Source organism: Hylobates moloch, unplaced genomic scaffold (assembly GCF_009828535.3).
Source record: "Hylobates moloch isolate HMO894 unplaced genomic scaffold, HMol_V3 SCAFFOLD_6, whole genome shotgun sequence".
NCBI classification, from domain to species: Eukaryota; Metazoa; Chordata; class Mammalia; order Primates; family Hylobatidae; genus Hylobates; species Hylobates moloch.
In genome coordinates this window covers 63,757,574-63,773,554 of record NW_026652281.1, presented here as the reverse complement: position 1 = coordinate 63,773,554, position 15,981 = coordinate 63,757,574, and the positions used below count along the sequence as shown (strand labels likewise).

The 15,981-nt window shown below is 33.9% G+C and overlaps 1 protein-coding gene across 2 annotated transcripts in view; it reads right to left on the bottom strand.

The window, feature by feature from the left end:
• EDIL3 (EGF like repeats and discoidin domains 3) overlaps positions 1-15,981 on the bottom strand; it is a 437,362-nt gene that overhangs the window by 284,609 nt on the left and 136,772 nt on the right. Inside the window, exon 3 of one of the 2 annotated variants that reach the window (XM_032156906.2) lies at positions 10,901-10,930. The exons of the other annotated variant lie outside the window; for it this stretch is intronic. Within the exon in view, the coding sequence (XP_032012797.1) occupies positions 10,901-10,930 (30 nt within the window). The remainder of the gene's footprint in view (positions 1-10,900; positions 10,931-15,981) is intronic. 2 annotated transcript variants of the gene reach the window in all.

Genomic DNA, 15,981 nt, shown 5'->3' with positions numbered 1-15,981 from the left:
AAGCAAAGGACACAAGCCAGGCTGGCTTTGTCACCTGCTGATTGTAGACCCCTAAGGCCTTTAGCAAACATACAAGGTAGCCAGGAAGTGGTTACTGTGGGCCTTGGGTGAGATCCAGTGCTATGCTGGCTTCAGGTCTGACCCAGTGCTATCCCAGTGTTGGTGGCCACAGAGGTGCTTGTGTCACCCCTCCCCTAGCTCCAGGCAGCTCAGAACAGAGAGAGAGATTCTCCATTTGTTTGGGAGAAAGTAGGGGAAGAGATCCTGAGAATTCTTCTGCATATTATCCAAGACCATACAAGTCAATAATGAGGGGAATTTTGGAAACTACACAAATACATGGAAATTAAACAAAATGCTCCTGAATGACTACTGAGTCAATGAAGAAATTAAGAAGGAAATTTAAAAAATTCTTGAGACAAATGATAATGGCAAGTAGGTCTACGAAAAGGTGCTCATAGCATTGATCATCAGAGAAATGCAAATCAAAATTACAAAATATAGGCAATATTATTACAAATGCCAGTGAGGATGTGGAAGAAAGGGAACACTGTTGGTGGGAATGTATATCAGTACAACCACTATGGAAAACAATTTGGAGGTTCCTCAAAAAACTGAAATAGAACTACCAGATGATCCAGAAATCCCACTGCTAGGTATATACCCAAAAGAAAGGAGATTGGTATATCAAAGACACAGCTGCACTCCCATGTTTATTGCAGCACAATTCACAATAGCCAAGATTTGGAAGCAAACTAAGTGTTCATCTACAGATGAACGGATTTTTAAAGTGTGGTACATATGGACAATGGAGTACTATTCAGTCATAAAAAAGAATGAGATCCTGTCATTTGCAATAACATGGATGGAACTGGAGATCATTATGTTAAATGAAATAAGCCAGGCACAGAAAGATAAACTTTACATATTCTCACTTATTTACAGGAGCACTTATTTACAGAGATAGAGAGTAGAATGATGGTTACCAGAGGCTGAAAAGGGTAGTGCAGGGGGTAGTAGGGTGGGGAGTGGGGATGGTTAATGAGTATAAAAATATAGGTAGATAGAATGAATAAGATCTAAAGTTGGATAGCACAGCAGGGTAACTGCAGTCAACAATAATTTATTGTACATTTAAAAATAACTAAAAGAGTATAATTGGATCATTTCTAACACATAGGGTAAATGCTTGAGAAGATGGATACCCCACTTTCTGTGATGGGATTATTACACATTGTATGCCTGCATGAAAATATCTCATATGTGCCATGAATATACACATCTACTATGAACCCACTAAAATTAAAACTTAAAAGAAATAAAAGATCAGTTTAGTACAGATAGTGCACGTCCAGTTTTGGCACACTTGAAAATATGTTTATACAGAACAGGATAAAATAAAGCCTATGGTGTAGTTGGGATTTTAAAAGTTACGATGCATGACAATGCACATATAAATATAAATTTTAGTATTATTGAGATGTACATCAAATTTAGTTCTCAGTAATCAGATTTTCAGGGTCTTATGGAAGTTTTTATAAAATAGGATGAAAAACATAGCAAAGTATAGAAAAATAACCATGAAGGTAGTTAAAGTGAAAAAGAGATGTTATAACCATCATTTCCAATTGATGATTGGTGACCTTCGTTGATTGGTGACCTAGTATGCATTTCTGATTCTGTTCTTAAGGAGTACTCTCATTTTTGTTCATGCATCCACACCTTCGTCCCATAGCTCATAATCTTCAAAGAAAGCTAAAATAAATCTCATACTCCATGGGACAGTCTTGATTGGCTGACTTTTTCAACAAAAACAGAAGGGATCTAAGTCTGTCCAGTCAGAGTGATCTCAGGACTCTTGCTTTGAAAGCATTTTTGTGCCCTCTCTGGTCGTGCATAAGGATGCATATGGCCACAGTAGCTGTTGGCAGACATATTACAGCCATGGAGAAACCAGTGTTAATCCTAAGATAAATTTTCTACCACAGAAGATAGAACAGAAATATTGGAAAGGAATAACAGAAACCGGACTTTTGGAAATATCATTGAGCCAACCATTCTCAACTGTGTGTGAGTTGTTATTTAATCTATATTTAAACGATATTTAATCTATATTAAATTGAATTTTCTGTTACCTAGAACTAAGGAATCAGGTCACAATACATAATAACTATTTTTGAATATATGTGTTGATAAATATTAACATATGCAACTGAAAACATAATGGTCTTAAGGCTGTACCATGAGAGATTAAAATTTTATTTAACAATAAGATTTTATTATTTTAATTGTTTATGCCAAGTCTGATTTTACAGTTTGGGGGAAAGATGATAGATTATACAACTACATTCACAGATATGTATGTCAAGATGTAAAGATATTATTTTTCACTCCTGTGATAGTTTAATTCTTAAACTCGTCTAAAGAGAAAGATGAGTATACAATTTTCCAAAGTCCCTACTGGCACCATGATCCTATTCTACAACAAAGTTTATTTTAGTAAAAATATGAAAAAACACATCCATATAACAGGAATTTAAATTACAATTACTTGTCTCACAGTTAAACATCACTATCACATACCTATCAAAAAGGAAGTTTAATTTTGTTTTAAAAAAAGGAAACATAAGCACTATTTGGTCTTTCCACTAATGTCTCAGTAAACTGACCAAAGCCACATCTTTAGAAGCAGTGACTTTTTCCCCTGTTCCTCTGAGAATCTACAAATAATTACTTCTATCTCATTTTTAAATATTGTAGCATTTTTTTGGTTTTTATATATTAGGTTTTAATATTTGAGCCTGATTAGAGTATATTTATGAACAAGAATATACTCGATAAAACAATTAGTAAAGTTGCTCCAGGCACTAGAGGGAAAAATGCATTTATGTATAAAACAAGAGATAAATTTGTAGCAAATGTAAGGTAAACAAAAACGAGAATGTGAAGTTCTATTTCAGACCCCAAGGAAATAAAATACTAAAATCAGAATGCACAAGCAACTCTTGTTCATTAGAAAATAATGTGATAAAATATCATTTATTTTCAAAATGCATGAGTTATAGAATAAATTGAGCATAGTCAGCCATGCAGAATTAAACTCCACAAGAAAACGAGAAAGATATGTAAAAGATATCTGTAGCATAGGTATGAAAATAAAAAATTCACCAAAAACAGAAATGATGTTTTCGTGGAACTAAAATTAAATATTTCAAAAGTCAGAGAAAATATCTAATTACTCTGTTTCCTGTATGTATACATAAAATACATATTTGCTTTATGAATGACTTTTAACTTGCTAATATCAAACCACAGCTTCAACTGTTTACTACTGCTAGCCCATATTGTATTATTAACCTTTGTACATGAAAATAGTATTGTTCTTAGGTGTACTTCTTCAATGTCAAAGCTAGTAATGTAAATGATTAAAATATTAAAAGATTAAAGGGAACTGGTGAATGTATGGATGCACTGGTATGCCAAATCACCATTTTCTTCATCTCTATGGACATCACAGAGTTCATAATAAATATTTTATAAGCTATTATGTCCAGTGACCTCTATCATCACTACCAGTTGGAATCAACTGATAAGAGGTCACATACACAGCTTTACATTTAAGTAAATTACAATAATTTTAACTTTATAAATATATGAAGAACAGTATGGCTTTTGTATTTTGATGTTTTAATATGATTGTCAAAAGGATTATCTTTTTGATATCCTAACGTGTGAGATGCCATCTTATTATGGTTTTCACTGGAATTTCACTCGGTGATGTTGAGCACCTTATCATACATCTATTGGCCATTCTCATGTCTTCTTTGGAGAAATGTCTATTCAGGTTCTTTGCCCACTTTTTAATTGGTTTATTTATCTATTTGCTATTGACTCATACGAGTTCTCTATATATTTTGGATATTAATCCCTTACCAGATTTATGGTTTGCAAATATCTTCTCACAATCTGCAGGCCATAATTTCATTTTATTGATTGTTTCCTTTGTTGCACAGAAGCTTTTTAGACTGATGTGGTCCCACTTGTTCATTTTTGCTTTTGATATCTGAGCTTTTGCTGTGCCATCCGAAAAATCATAGCCAAGGTGGTATTCCTCTACATGTTTTTCTTCTAGGAGTTTTATGGTTTTAGAGCTTCTATGTAAGTTTTCAATCTATTTTGAGTTCACTTTTATATGTTATATAAGACACGGGTCCAGGGAATCTTTGAACACTCTTTGTGGGAATGTAATCTGGTGCAGCCATTAAGGAAAATAGTATGGAAGTTCCTAAAAAAATTAAAAATCTAATGACTATATGACCTAGCAATCCCTCTTTTCAGTATATGCCCAGATGAAATAATAAAATACAGATATCTGCACTCCCATTTTCACTGCAGCATTATTTACAGGATTCAACTTTTAAACAACCTGAGTGTCCACTGATTAATTAATAGATAAGAAACATATAATGGAATATTATTAAGCCTTATAAAAGAAGGAGATTCTGCCATTCGTGACAATGTGGATGAACCCGGAGGAATTATGCCAAGTTTAAAAAGCCAGACACAGAAAGAAGAATACTGAATGATCTCACTTAAATATGAAATCTAAAAAAATAAAATTTGAATACATAGAAATAGAGTAGGATAGTGGTTACTGGGGATTGGTTTAAGGAATGGGGGAAACATAAGTCAAACGGTACAAAGTTGTTATGTAGGATGAATAAGCCTAGAGATCTAATGTACAGTATGAGTACTATGGCAATAATATTGTATTACATAATAGAAATTTTCTGAGACAGTAGATTGTCAGTGCTCTTACCACACACACAAAGATAACAACATAAGGTGATGGATATGTAAATTTGTCTGACTATAGCAATCATTTTACTATGCATGTATTTAACACATCGCATTGTATACCTTAAATTTATACAAAAAAGAACAAAATATTTTTACCATTTACATATATCTGAAAATTCCCCTTTTAATATTTTCATTATTATATGAGTTAATCTAATACTAATAGCTACTTTTAGAGAAATACAAACTCAGTTCCACTTGTAGTATTAAAAAAATGACAAAGTAATTAAAAACCTCCCCTTAGGCAAGAGAAGAATGAAAAAAATAAAATGCAAGCTTTATATTTGAGGTGATATGAACAAAACAATAAGCTATGGTTTTAATTCATTTTAACCACTGACTTATTGTATAGCTACAAGATCTCTACTATGTCATTTTCTAAGTGATTTTGGCCCCATCCACTAATTTCAGATTCCCAGCCCTGTTTTAAATGATTTCCTTGAGGAATGAATGATGATTTCCTTGTGATAAATGAATGATATTTCTAAATATCTAAAATTATAGCTAATAAGACCAAATAAACTAAAAGCAATGAGGAAATTGTGAGAATAAACTTGATTTGCTACACCTCATAGTTAAATTATATTTTATATAGATTAGTTTATTTTAGCAATAAGTATTCAAATTTATGTCTTATTTTTTTCCAAAGGACATAGAAATAAGTATTGTTATAGTCAGTTTATGGAGTATCTGTTATGAAACTTAAATAAAAGCTAAATGAAAATTGGATTTGTGCAACATAAGGAAAGCAATCACTGACAACTTTGTTAAAAGTTGTTATTTGATTTTACCTTTCAAAAATACATATCATATGTTCAGGTGAATGTTGTTAATTTCAAAGTTGTAATCTTATCTGTATTTCATACCCCTCACATTCTTAATATTTGCAAATCTTTGTTTTTTAAGGCATATATATTAGACCAAAGTCAGATAAATATAGTAGCACAGTTCAGAGACTACAAAATAATAGTTGATGTTGTAATCCCACAAGCAGATTCAGAAGGAAGTTTCAAAAAAATAGTTTCCAAAAATTATCTGTGCAATAGCAATATAATTAAATTAAATATATCACTTCTAAAAGTGATTCATTTTGGGGTACAGTATCTGCTTTAAAAATGTGAATCTCATTAGTTTGTAATTAGATCTTAAAATATAACTCAGCTTGAAGAAATTTCTCTATAGTTCATTGATGTGTTTTTATACTCAATAAAACACGATGTTTAAATATCTGAATTTAAGATTCAAGTAGGATAAATAAAAAGAAGCTTCTGGTAGCTAAAGAAGCAGGTGTTAAGTGAATCTGCCCTGATAACTCAGATGTTACGAAATATGGTCTTTTAGGCTAATACATCCTACCAGAACATTCAGAACTGAAAGTGATTAACAAGCCAATGCTTCACAATCAATAAGGGGATGCATGCCTACTATTAGAAGTGCCGATATGATGTATTATGCATCCCCTCTACGAGTCAACATTTTAAAACACTTATTAAGCACTTGCTATTTGCAAGGCAATTTAGAAGTTCAAATAAAAGAATGTGGGTACATATGAAGAAATAACCAAAGACAGAATGTGATTATTTAAAGTATAAGAATATTTTCATTCTGACATTTATTTTATTAAATATAATCTGAGTTACATGGGAACAAAGTGGAAGGATCACTTATCTGTTTTAATGAGGCAGTCTTTCAATAATTCAAAATATAAGGCAAATCAATTGTATTCCATTATAAAGAAAAAATCCGTATTATTTTGGAGCATTATCACACAAGTAAAACACTATCTAATGTCTCCCTAATTTTCTTGTTTATTTTTTGTCTTCCTGATTTTTTTCATTCTATATGTTATTGAGGATAAACATCTATTATTTACTTTAAAATACTTCTAAACAATGAGAATATATCATAATTATTGAATTATAATTGACCCAACTCTGTGTGCCTATGGAATTAAAACAACTTAGATTTGTCATATAATATCAATATATTAAAAAATGTTTACTAAATAGTATGAGTGGTAATATCCACTAGGAACTTATATTTTTAGGTAAGTCATGTATAGATTTGTTCAAAAAATTATCATTTTAAAATTCAAAATTTATACATTAACAACTATTAATCAGGATGCTGTGACTTTTTAGCAGTAAAAAAAATCCCTATATATTTTATTATTTATTCTAGTACTTTACTTTGAGAAGTGGCTTATCTCCAATTAGAAAAATAAATATTTAATTTAAAGAAATTAACGCATATATTTGAAGGAGACACTGTCCAATCTGGAAGAGTATGAACCTGGTAAAGATATTATATGGGGACATGTGAAAGCTGAATTAACGTACATTTTTTCTGGCAAACAAAAGATTTCATTTCACTGATAACTGAAACAAAATGGAGAAATAATAGGAAAGAGAGATAAGTTAAAAGAGGACAACAAAAATAAAACTGAGTTTGGAAAATACCATTCTGCATCAATTCTATTGGTGAAAGGAGATGAGAGTGAAAACAGAATATTAATGCTGTAATAAACAAATATGTTATGAATAACAGCTATAAATTAAAGATATATATTTGATATATATGATTATTGGAAAATATAAGTGAACAGGATAATAACTATTCTTTTAAAAAAATCTGTTGAAAAATTCAGGGCAAGAGATATGAAAATGAACTCAAAAATCTCAATCCAATTTTCATAATTATTTGTATTCCTTATGAAATCAATTATTTGCAAATCTGATAATATTTTGCCAAATGTTTTAATTTACTCTTTCTATTATATAGCTTGATAAAATTAAAAGGAAAACATTTGTTTCCCGTTTTCTGTTTTTTATACAAAAGGAGTGTCTGCTTTACTAAATGACACATTTTCTCAATGTTAATATAATCCATATGTGGAATTATGTAGCTAAATATTACTTAAGAGCACATTTGTTCTATTTTAAAAGTCTACGCTAAAATCACAACAAAAACATCTGCTCATATCTAGAAATGAAAGTATTTTTAAAACATAATTTAAATTCTATGATGTGCATATCACTCTGGAGGAAGACGAGTATTTTGAAGAAAAAATGTTCAGTTGCGTTTCACAAAAAGACCTTCTTAGCGAGCGGAAAAGTTATGAAAATAGATTTAGAATAAGAAAAGTACACAAATAGCTATATTATACTCAAATATAGCTTTCACTGGGTTACAATTCATTTTCTTCATACAAAACAATAATTTTGCAATAGCACCAACACTGCTTGGCAGGTGACTTAGTAAGGTGTGGGTAACAGACAGGAGAAATGAAAATGAATTGGGCTAGAAAATGATGGCTGCTGTCAAGGATTGACACCCAAAGAGAAAGTCCAATTAAAGTTAAGAAATATAGACAGAGGAAGTCCTAGCCAGAGAAGTCTAACATCCAGAATCTATAAGGAACTTAAACCAACAAGCAAAAAACAACCCCAGTAAAAAATGGGCAAAGGACATGGACAGACACTTTTCAAAACAAAATATACAAGAAGCCAACAAGCATATGAAAAAAATGCTCATCATCACTTAACAGAGAAATGCAAATCAAAAACCACAACGAGATGCTATCTCACACCAGTCAGATATTATTAAAAAATTATAAAACAACAGATGCTGGCAAGGCTGTGGAGAAAAGGGAACACTTACTCACTGTTGGTGGGAATATAAACTAGTTCAGCCACCATAGAAGGCAGTTTGGAGATTTCCCAAAGAACTTAAAACAGAGCTACCATAAGATCCAGCAATCCCATTACTGGGTATGTACTCAAAGGAAGACAGATCGTTATACCGAAAAGACACATGTACTCATAAGTTCATTGCTGCACTATTCACAATAGCAAAAACATGGAATCAAATTAGGTTCTAATGGGAGATTGGATAAAGAAAAGGTAGTACATATAAACTACAGAATACTATACAGTCATGAAAAAGAATGAAATGTCCTTCTCAGCAACATGGATGGAGCTGGAGGCCATAATTCAAAAATTAATGCAGAATCAGAAAACTAAACACCACATGTTCTCACTTATGAGTGGGAGCTAAACATTGAGCACGCATGGATATAAACCTGGGAACAATAAACACTGCAGACTACTAGAGAGTGGAGGAGAGGAAGAGGGTGTAGGTTGAAAAACTACCTATTGGATATTATCCTCCCTACCCGGATGCAATATACCCATGTAACCAACCTGCACGTGTGCCCCCTGTAACTAAAGTAAAAGTTAAATTAATAATAATAAAGAAATCCAGTGTGTATTTTATACTTACACATTTCAATTTGGAATAGTGGAGTGTTCAATAGCCCATGTAGCTAGTGGCTACCCTATTGGACAACACAGGCCTGGAGTTTTTCTGGAAGAGGGCTCAAGAAACAGTCAACAGGGGTTGCCTCTCAGGAAGAAAACTAGGAGACTAGGGGTAAAAAGAGATAGCACAAATGCTTCTGAATTGCTTTTAACCACAAATGCTTCTGAGTTGCTTGAATTATGTGGCAAGTATATGGGTTGTCTGTACAGAAAAAATACGCCACAATAGACAGACATATAGACAGAGCCTTTGGGCAACACTATCAACAGCAAAGCTTCAAAGTCAGGGCAATCAGAAAGCAGGACCTAGGCAGAGGAAACTCACAAACAGATGAGTTTGCTATTGAGTCATGTGATTAGGTTGGTCCTAAAACAGGCTACACAATACTGCCTAGAGTGGGAGAAATATGATAGGAGTTCCTATCCAAATCAGGCTATAGACTATCTAACAATATTGTGAAAATGAAACATCAATTGAGGGTTTGTCTGAATCTCTGATTCCATTTCAAAGGCAGTTATAGTTATAATGAGTATTATGCAACATGACATTTATATATCCTTGGAATTTATCAAAGAAATGTAAGATATTTATTTTGTTTTCTTCCACTGAAACTTTGATCTTTTGAATTTACTCCTACAGGTAAAATCCTTGTCCAGTTTTGCATGGAGATAGAAGCATGAAGCCAGGCTAGTTGAAATAAGTCAGGCCTATGAATTGAACTGACCCTATCTTGTATCTGAGTTCCAATAACTGAGCTACTTTCCCTCCTTTCATATAAGCAAGCACCATTCTGACCATTAATTTCAGGAGCCCTTTCCTGCTCTTGTCTCCCAGGCCTAACTCCTTTTCTCAGTTACTAAAAGGAATCCATCTAATGCCGAGGTCTTTTCTCTTCAGAACAACCACTAACTGCCTACATCTCAGGGCTTGACTCTATTTTTTTCTGATGTTGTTGGTATGTTAGTCTGGTCTTTTATTAATTAATCCAGTGAGCTTTTTCTTCCCATTTTATTCTTATAATTGTGTCTGGTCTTTAGTCTCTCTGGCATTTCTCTGACCTGTCTCACTGTCCTGGAACCATGTTGAAAATACCATGCCATCTCTAACATTTGCATTCTTCATTGCACATGGTTCAGGCCACCGCCTGTGTTTGATAAATACTAATTAGCTGGATAAGAAACTAAGCCATGATGCCAAGTTGTAGGATTATTAAATTATAATTGTAAAAATTACATTTTTAAAATAAAATGAGTGAGGCAGACATAGTACCCTTAAGCCTAGTGAATATAATGTTTGATGCCAGTTATATATGTGATAGTGCTGTATTCTCTCATGAAAGGTATTTCTGAAAGTTTATTTTACCATTTTCCTCCTTTTTAATCTTAATGTTATCATTCTCCTCACTGTATTATTTTTCTGTATTTTTCTCAATGTTCTCATTTTCCAATTTTCCTTATTCTTTAATGTCAATGTGCTATTTTGTATTGTATTTTCCTCTGTATTAGTTCATTTCAAGACTTTTATCCTTTTATTCAAAACTCTTAACCGACATCATTTAGTCTGGCACAACATAGTGAGCTCAGCAAATATAAAAGTAAATAAACAAGCCTGTGCCAATTTTCTGGTTGAAATTTGAAAAAATATTATTCAAAAGGTTGACTCCCTATTATTAAAGGTATGACATTAAATAAGAATTATCTTTACAACATAGAAACTTTACCTGCTGAAGTTGGTTCTTCTTCATCTGATGCTATGATAAGAGGAAAAGGTGAAATGGGGGTGGGGTAGAAGTGAAGGGAGGGGGAAGTGGGGAGAGGGAAAGAGAAAGAAAAAGAGAGATATTGAGACTGAACATAATATATTTCACATTTCCAAACACTAACTACAAGCCCCTGACTTGTAATTTTGTGTACACATTAGAAAATTGTCATTATTTAATAACAGATTAATAAGTATTCACATTAAATCAAAATACATATGCTCCTATACTTTAAAATATATATTAATATTTATTAGAAAAAAACATTGAATTGTCTGAATTTGATTTTCCTTTGCAAACAAGATTAACCTTAGTTAATTTGAGTGTAAATTATTATAAATATTATTGCCGAAAAATATGAATTGTATATAACATAGAGCTACCCCACCATCAATTTTCTATTTGGCAGGGAGGAATTAAAAGTCATGGCTGATGGTCAAAAATTGTGTTCCATGAGACAGAAGTTACAAGAAAGGAAGAATTAAACTTCAAGGTGACTCAAAATCACTTTGGACTTTTCTTTTTTTTGTCGGAATTTCACTCTTGTTGCCCAGGCTGGAGTGCAATGGCACAGTCTCAGCTCATGGCAACCTCTGCCTCCTGGGTTCAAGCAATTCTCCTGTCTCAGCCTCCTGAGTAGCTGGGATTACACGCATGTACCACCACACCTGGCTAATGTTGTATTTTTAGTAGAGACAGGGTTTCTCCAGGTTGGTCAGGCTGGTCTTGAACTCCTGACCTCAGGTGTTCCACCTGCCTCTGCCTCCCGAAGTGCTGGGATTACAGGCACGAGCCACCAAGCCCGGCCTGGACTTTTCTTAAACATGAAGATTCCAGGTCTCTCTCTCTCTCTCCCACTGTGTGTGTGTGTGTGTGTGTGTGTATGTGACACACACACACACACACTTACGTATACCGCACACTTCAAAATTTAGTAGTGATGATTCTGTGGTAAGGACACCAGAACCTGCATTTTAAAGAGTGACCCCAGGTGGTTCTGACTTATGTTCTGCAGCCCACATATGGATACACACAGACATTATAAAAGAGGAGGCCACGATATGAAAATACAATTTTATCCTTGGGTAGTGGTTACCAACCCTGTAAGTATATTAGAATCCCAAATTCTGGGCTCCACATAGAACCGATTGAGTCAGAATCTTTACATGGTATTAACTTGTAGCCAGGATTGTGGTATTACTAGGCAATATCAATGCAAGATAACATCAACTGTAACTCATAAAAGTGTGAATCTTGTTGATTCCTGTTTTAAGAGGTAGGAAGGTTTGAGAGCAGCAAGATTCCAAGGGCAATAACCTACTGCCCTGTGTATGTGGAGGATGGAGCACAGCAATTACAAGAGTGAAAAAAAAGTTAGTCTGAAGCAGCTTCACAATTTTGCCTAGAATCCATCTATTCACTTTTATACTTCAACACACACTCTGTGAAGAAGTATTTCTGCTCTGTGCAGAACTGCAGTTTACCCAGAATATTACCGTTGAATTATATGACACAAGCCAGTACTATTTCACTTGATTCATGAAGTTTTAAAATAAAAATTTACTCAGCTGAATTGCTTATAAAGGAACTTTGTTCCCAGCGGATTCGTTAATCAAGGTATCACTGTGTAGCCAAGGAGTGGTCTCCACTCTTTTCCGTTAAGGTTACATCTGCGCAGAGTACACATAAGACAAGCTGACTTTGTGTCCTGACAGTATTTTCCTCTCACACTGTTTGGCTCGCCTCCTTGGCACATAAAGAAATGGAGAGAGCAAACACAGTTGGCATGCATGGCGCAGAGAACATAAATATTTTAAAAGCAGTTTGCTGCTTTATCATGTCCAAAATATATCATAACATGTTCAAAGAGGAAAAAAAAAATGGTAGCTTCCAGGAATTCCCTTTTAGGAAAATACCACAGGGGCTTGTAGAAGTGCTGACTTAGATGAGTTATTGTTAACAAAAGTCTAGAGATTCAAAAGAAAAAAAATCCTTACACTTACAGCTGGTCACTTTATGTGTGTGAACTCATTTAACTCACAAAGCAACCAATGAGATGAAAATATTTCTCATTTGATAAAGGAAAGTACAGAGGTTCAGAGTGACTGAACAATCTGTGTGAGTTCAATTTGAATTTGAGCTCATGTCAGTGTGACTTTAAAACTGAACTTCTTCGGCTATGCCTTATTGTCTCACAAAGTGCTGATTCCGTTTCTACTTACAAACTAGATGACAGAGAGTTTACTGAAATTCACTAGGTACTATTTAAAGTGTTGGATCATGGGAGTGGTTACGCTCCTAATAATGTTAGCTGGACTTAAGCATAAAACTGGGGGAGAAAAGAAAGAAAAATTGATACAGAGGCTGAGGAGAGAAATCCTTTCAAGAAATGGAGTTCTTCTTTGGAAGCTTCTCCATTTTCCTTACAATCCGGGGACAGACAAAGGCAGCTGAGATCCCGACTGGTTAAACAAAGCACCCTAAAGAAGTGATGTCTAAGGAAGGAAGATTGGAAGTTGCCAAGATTTTACTCTTCCATTATGTAAGAACAAGCAAGAAATTTTAGGAAGGAACTAGCAAAGTACAGAAATGAAGACAATTCCAAATTTAGTAAGAGTCATAGTAATCAGAACCTTCGAAAAGCAAATCCCACAGGGCAAGCTGTGTACCAATCTACACTTGAATTTGCAATACCTGAAAGTATCTTTGTTACAAATTAACAGAATTATAGCCAGCAAATACACAACTTTGCAAAGATTTTTTTTCTATGTAACATCTACATAGCAGTGCTTCCTTGATATGGGTAGATGTTATTAACCAGTATTCACACCATTCACACTCATAAAGGCATGTAGACAAGGGTTAGTATTGGTAATAATTCATCTTTAGTTATCTCTGTAACAAAGGCAGCATTTCAGGTTAACTGCTTTACTGAACAAAACATCACGAACTATTAACAGGTGGCAACTAGAGCCCCAGAGTAAAAATAAACCTCGAAGTGGGCATTAGTTGCCTTTTTAATGACATTTCTGTGAAACAAGTATCACGGAAGGTACTATCATGCTACCCAAATGATTATTCTCTCTTCCTCTTAGAAGTCATAAAATCAGCAATTAAAATAAAAATCAGAGTCTGTGGCACATATAGTCTCTTCTAATTCTGGGAATTTAAACACATTCACCAAGAAAACCAAAAATAAGCAACCCAACAAACAAGTATATTGCTCCAGTTGGTCAGAATTTAGAAGAATGTACTGAAATTATAATGATGGTAGGAAAACAGAGAGTAAAAAATATATCAGACATATAGAATTTAAGTAAGTGTAATCCTCCTGTCACCCATAACAGAACCTTCCTGGGTGTCTATTAAAATGCCCCACATCTACTGAATTTGAATATTGGGTTTTAGTCCAGGCTTCTGCATTTTTTGTAAGTTCTGTAGATAATAACCATGAACACTAAATATTGAGAATTCTGACCCTAACCCACCAAAGTTTATTTCACTGGGAAACAGCCATGGGTACCATTGTTGGAACTACAGCAGTAAATTAGTAGGCTTACAGAAAACCCTTTGCAATTTATATTCTGGTTGTTTCACAAGCTTTCAACACTGCTTTCTTGCATCATCTTCAGATTTCATTGGGTACCTATATCAATGCTTTAGGGAAAGACGACATCTCCTTTGGATTTAATAAATGGTCTGCATCTCAGAACTAACTAAATCTGTTCCCTTTTCTTGGCCACAGTTATTGGCCTAGGTATAGGCATGTGACCCATGTGGGGACAAGGATATGTAAGGAGATATTTGTGTGTATTTAGATGGGAAGAGGCACTTGGAAAAAAAAGGCTTCCTCACTCTTCTGAGAAAGTGTCTGGAAATAACCCTTTCTCACTCCCGTTTAGATGTAGACACAGAGGCTTGTGGCCCCAGAAGTCATTGGCATACACCTTGCAACCACGATGGGAGACAGATTTGGAAGAAAGCTGATCCTGCTCAAAGGCAGAGTACAGAAACAAAGATATTAGAATCCTGATTATATCGTTGAGCCACTGAATCATATCAACCATGAATCCTGACCTTCCTTCAGACTTCTAGTTCTAGGGAAAATATATACTGTGTATTATTTGAGTTGAGCTTCTTGTTATTTACATCTAAATGGCATTCTGCTACAATCCTAATCAGTTTTGTTGTTCCTTTTAAAAATATATTAGAATGCATAAGAAATTAATTATCTGAGGCAGCTGAGACCAGAAGTATACACAGCCTCAGGCTATGCATTCAGTGGGCAGCTGAGATTTCAGTGCTTTATTTTTCCAGGGAGCTTACCACCGTGCTTTGATACAATAAACCTATTCCTTGATTTTTAAGTTAGTCGCTCTTTTGCAGGACATTCCACCAGTGTACATGTTTCCATGTTCCTGAAGTGTGGTGGTACTTGGGAGAACAGGAAGGCATCATACAGACTCTCCTTGCCTTCCTTCCTTTCTTCCTCACTCTCTTTCTCTTTTTTTTCCACAAGTATCAACTGTGAAGTATAACTACCCAGGCCCAGTGGGCCGTATATTACCCTGATACGACACAATACTATAACACTTAAGTTTCTTCATTAGACAGATTCCAGTCTCTTTGTGTGGTTTCAACAATTCTTACATATTCTGTTTTTGTCTGTTTCATTTTTGAGTGTCTTAAGTAAACTTTTACAACTTGGAAATTATACCCATTAAAAACAATTTTACACCCAGTGTGGCTTACCATCAAATACGAAAATCTCATTATGAAATATAAAAACTACATTTCTTAGTATAACACATTTTACATGTGAATGTTAATTCAGAGTGACTTATTGATCCTTTTGTTGGCTATATCATAAATTTGGTTAAGCATGTACCAAATATGTTTTGCAAGCATATAATTATCTAGTCATTAGTTATTTCCATAACCAACAAGAACTATGTATTATTGTATTCTGACAATATTTTACAATGTTTTATTCAACTGCAGTGATGCAAAAATAGCAATTATGATATTTATGCTTGATTATT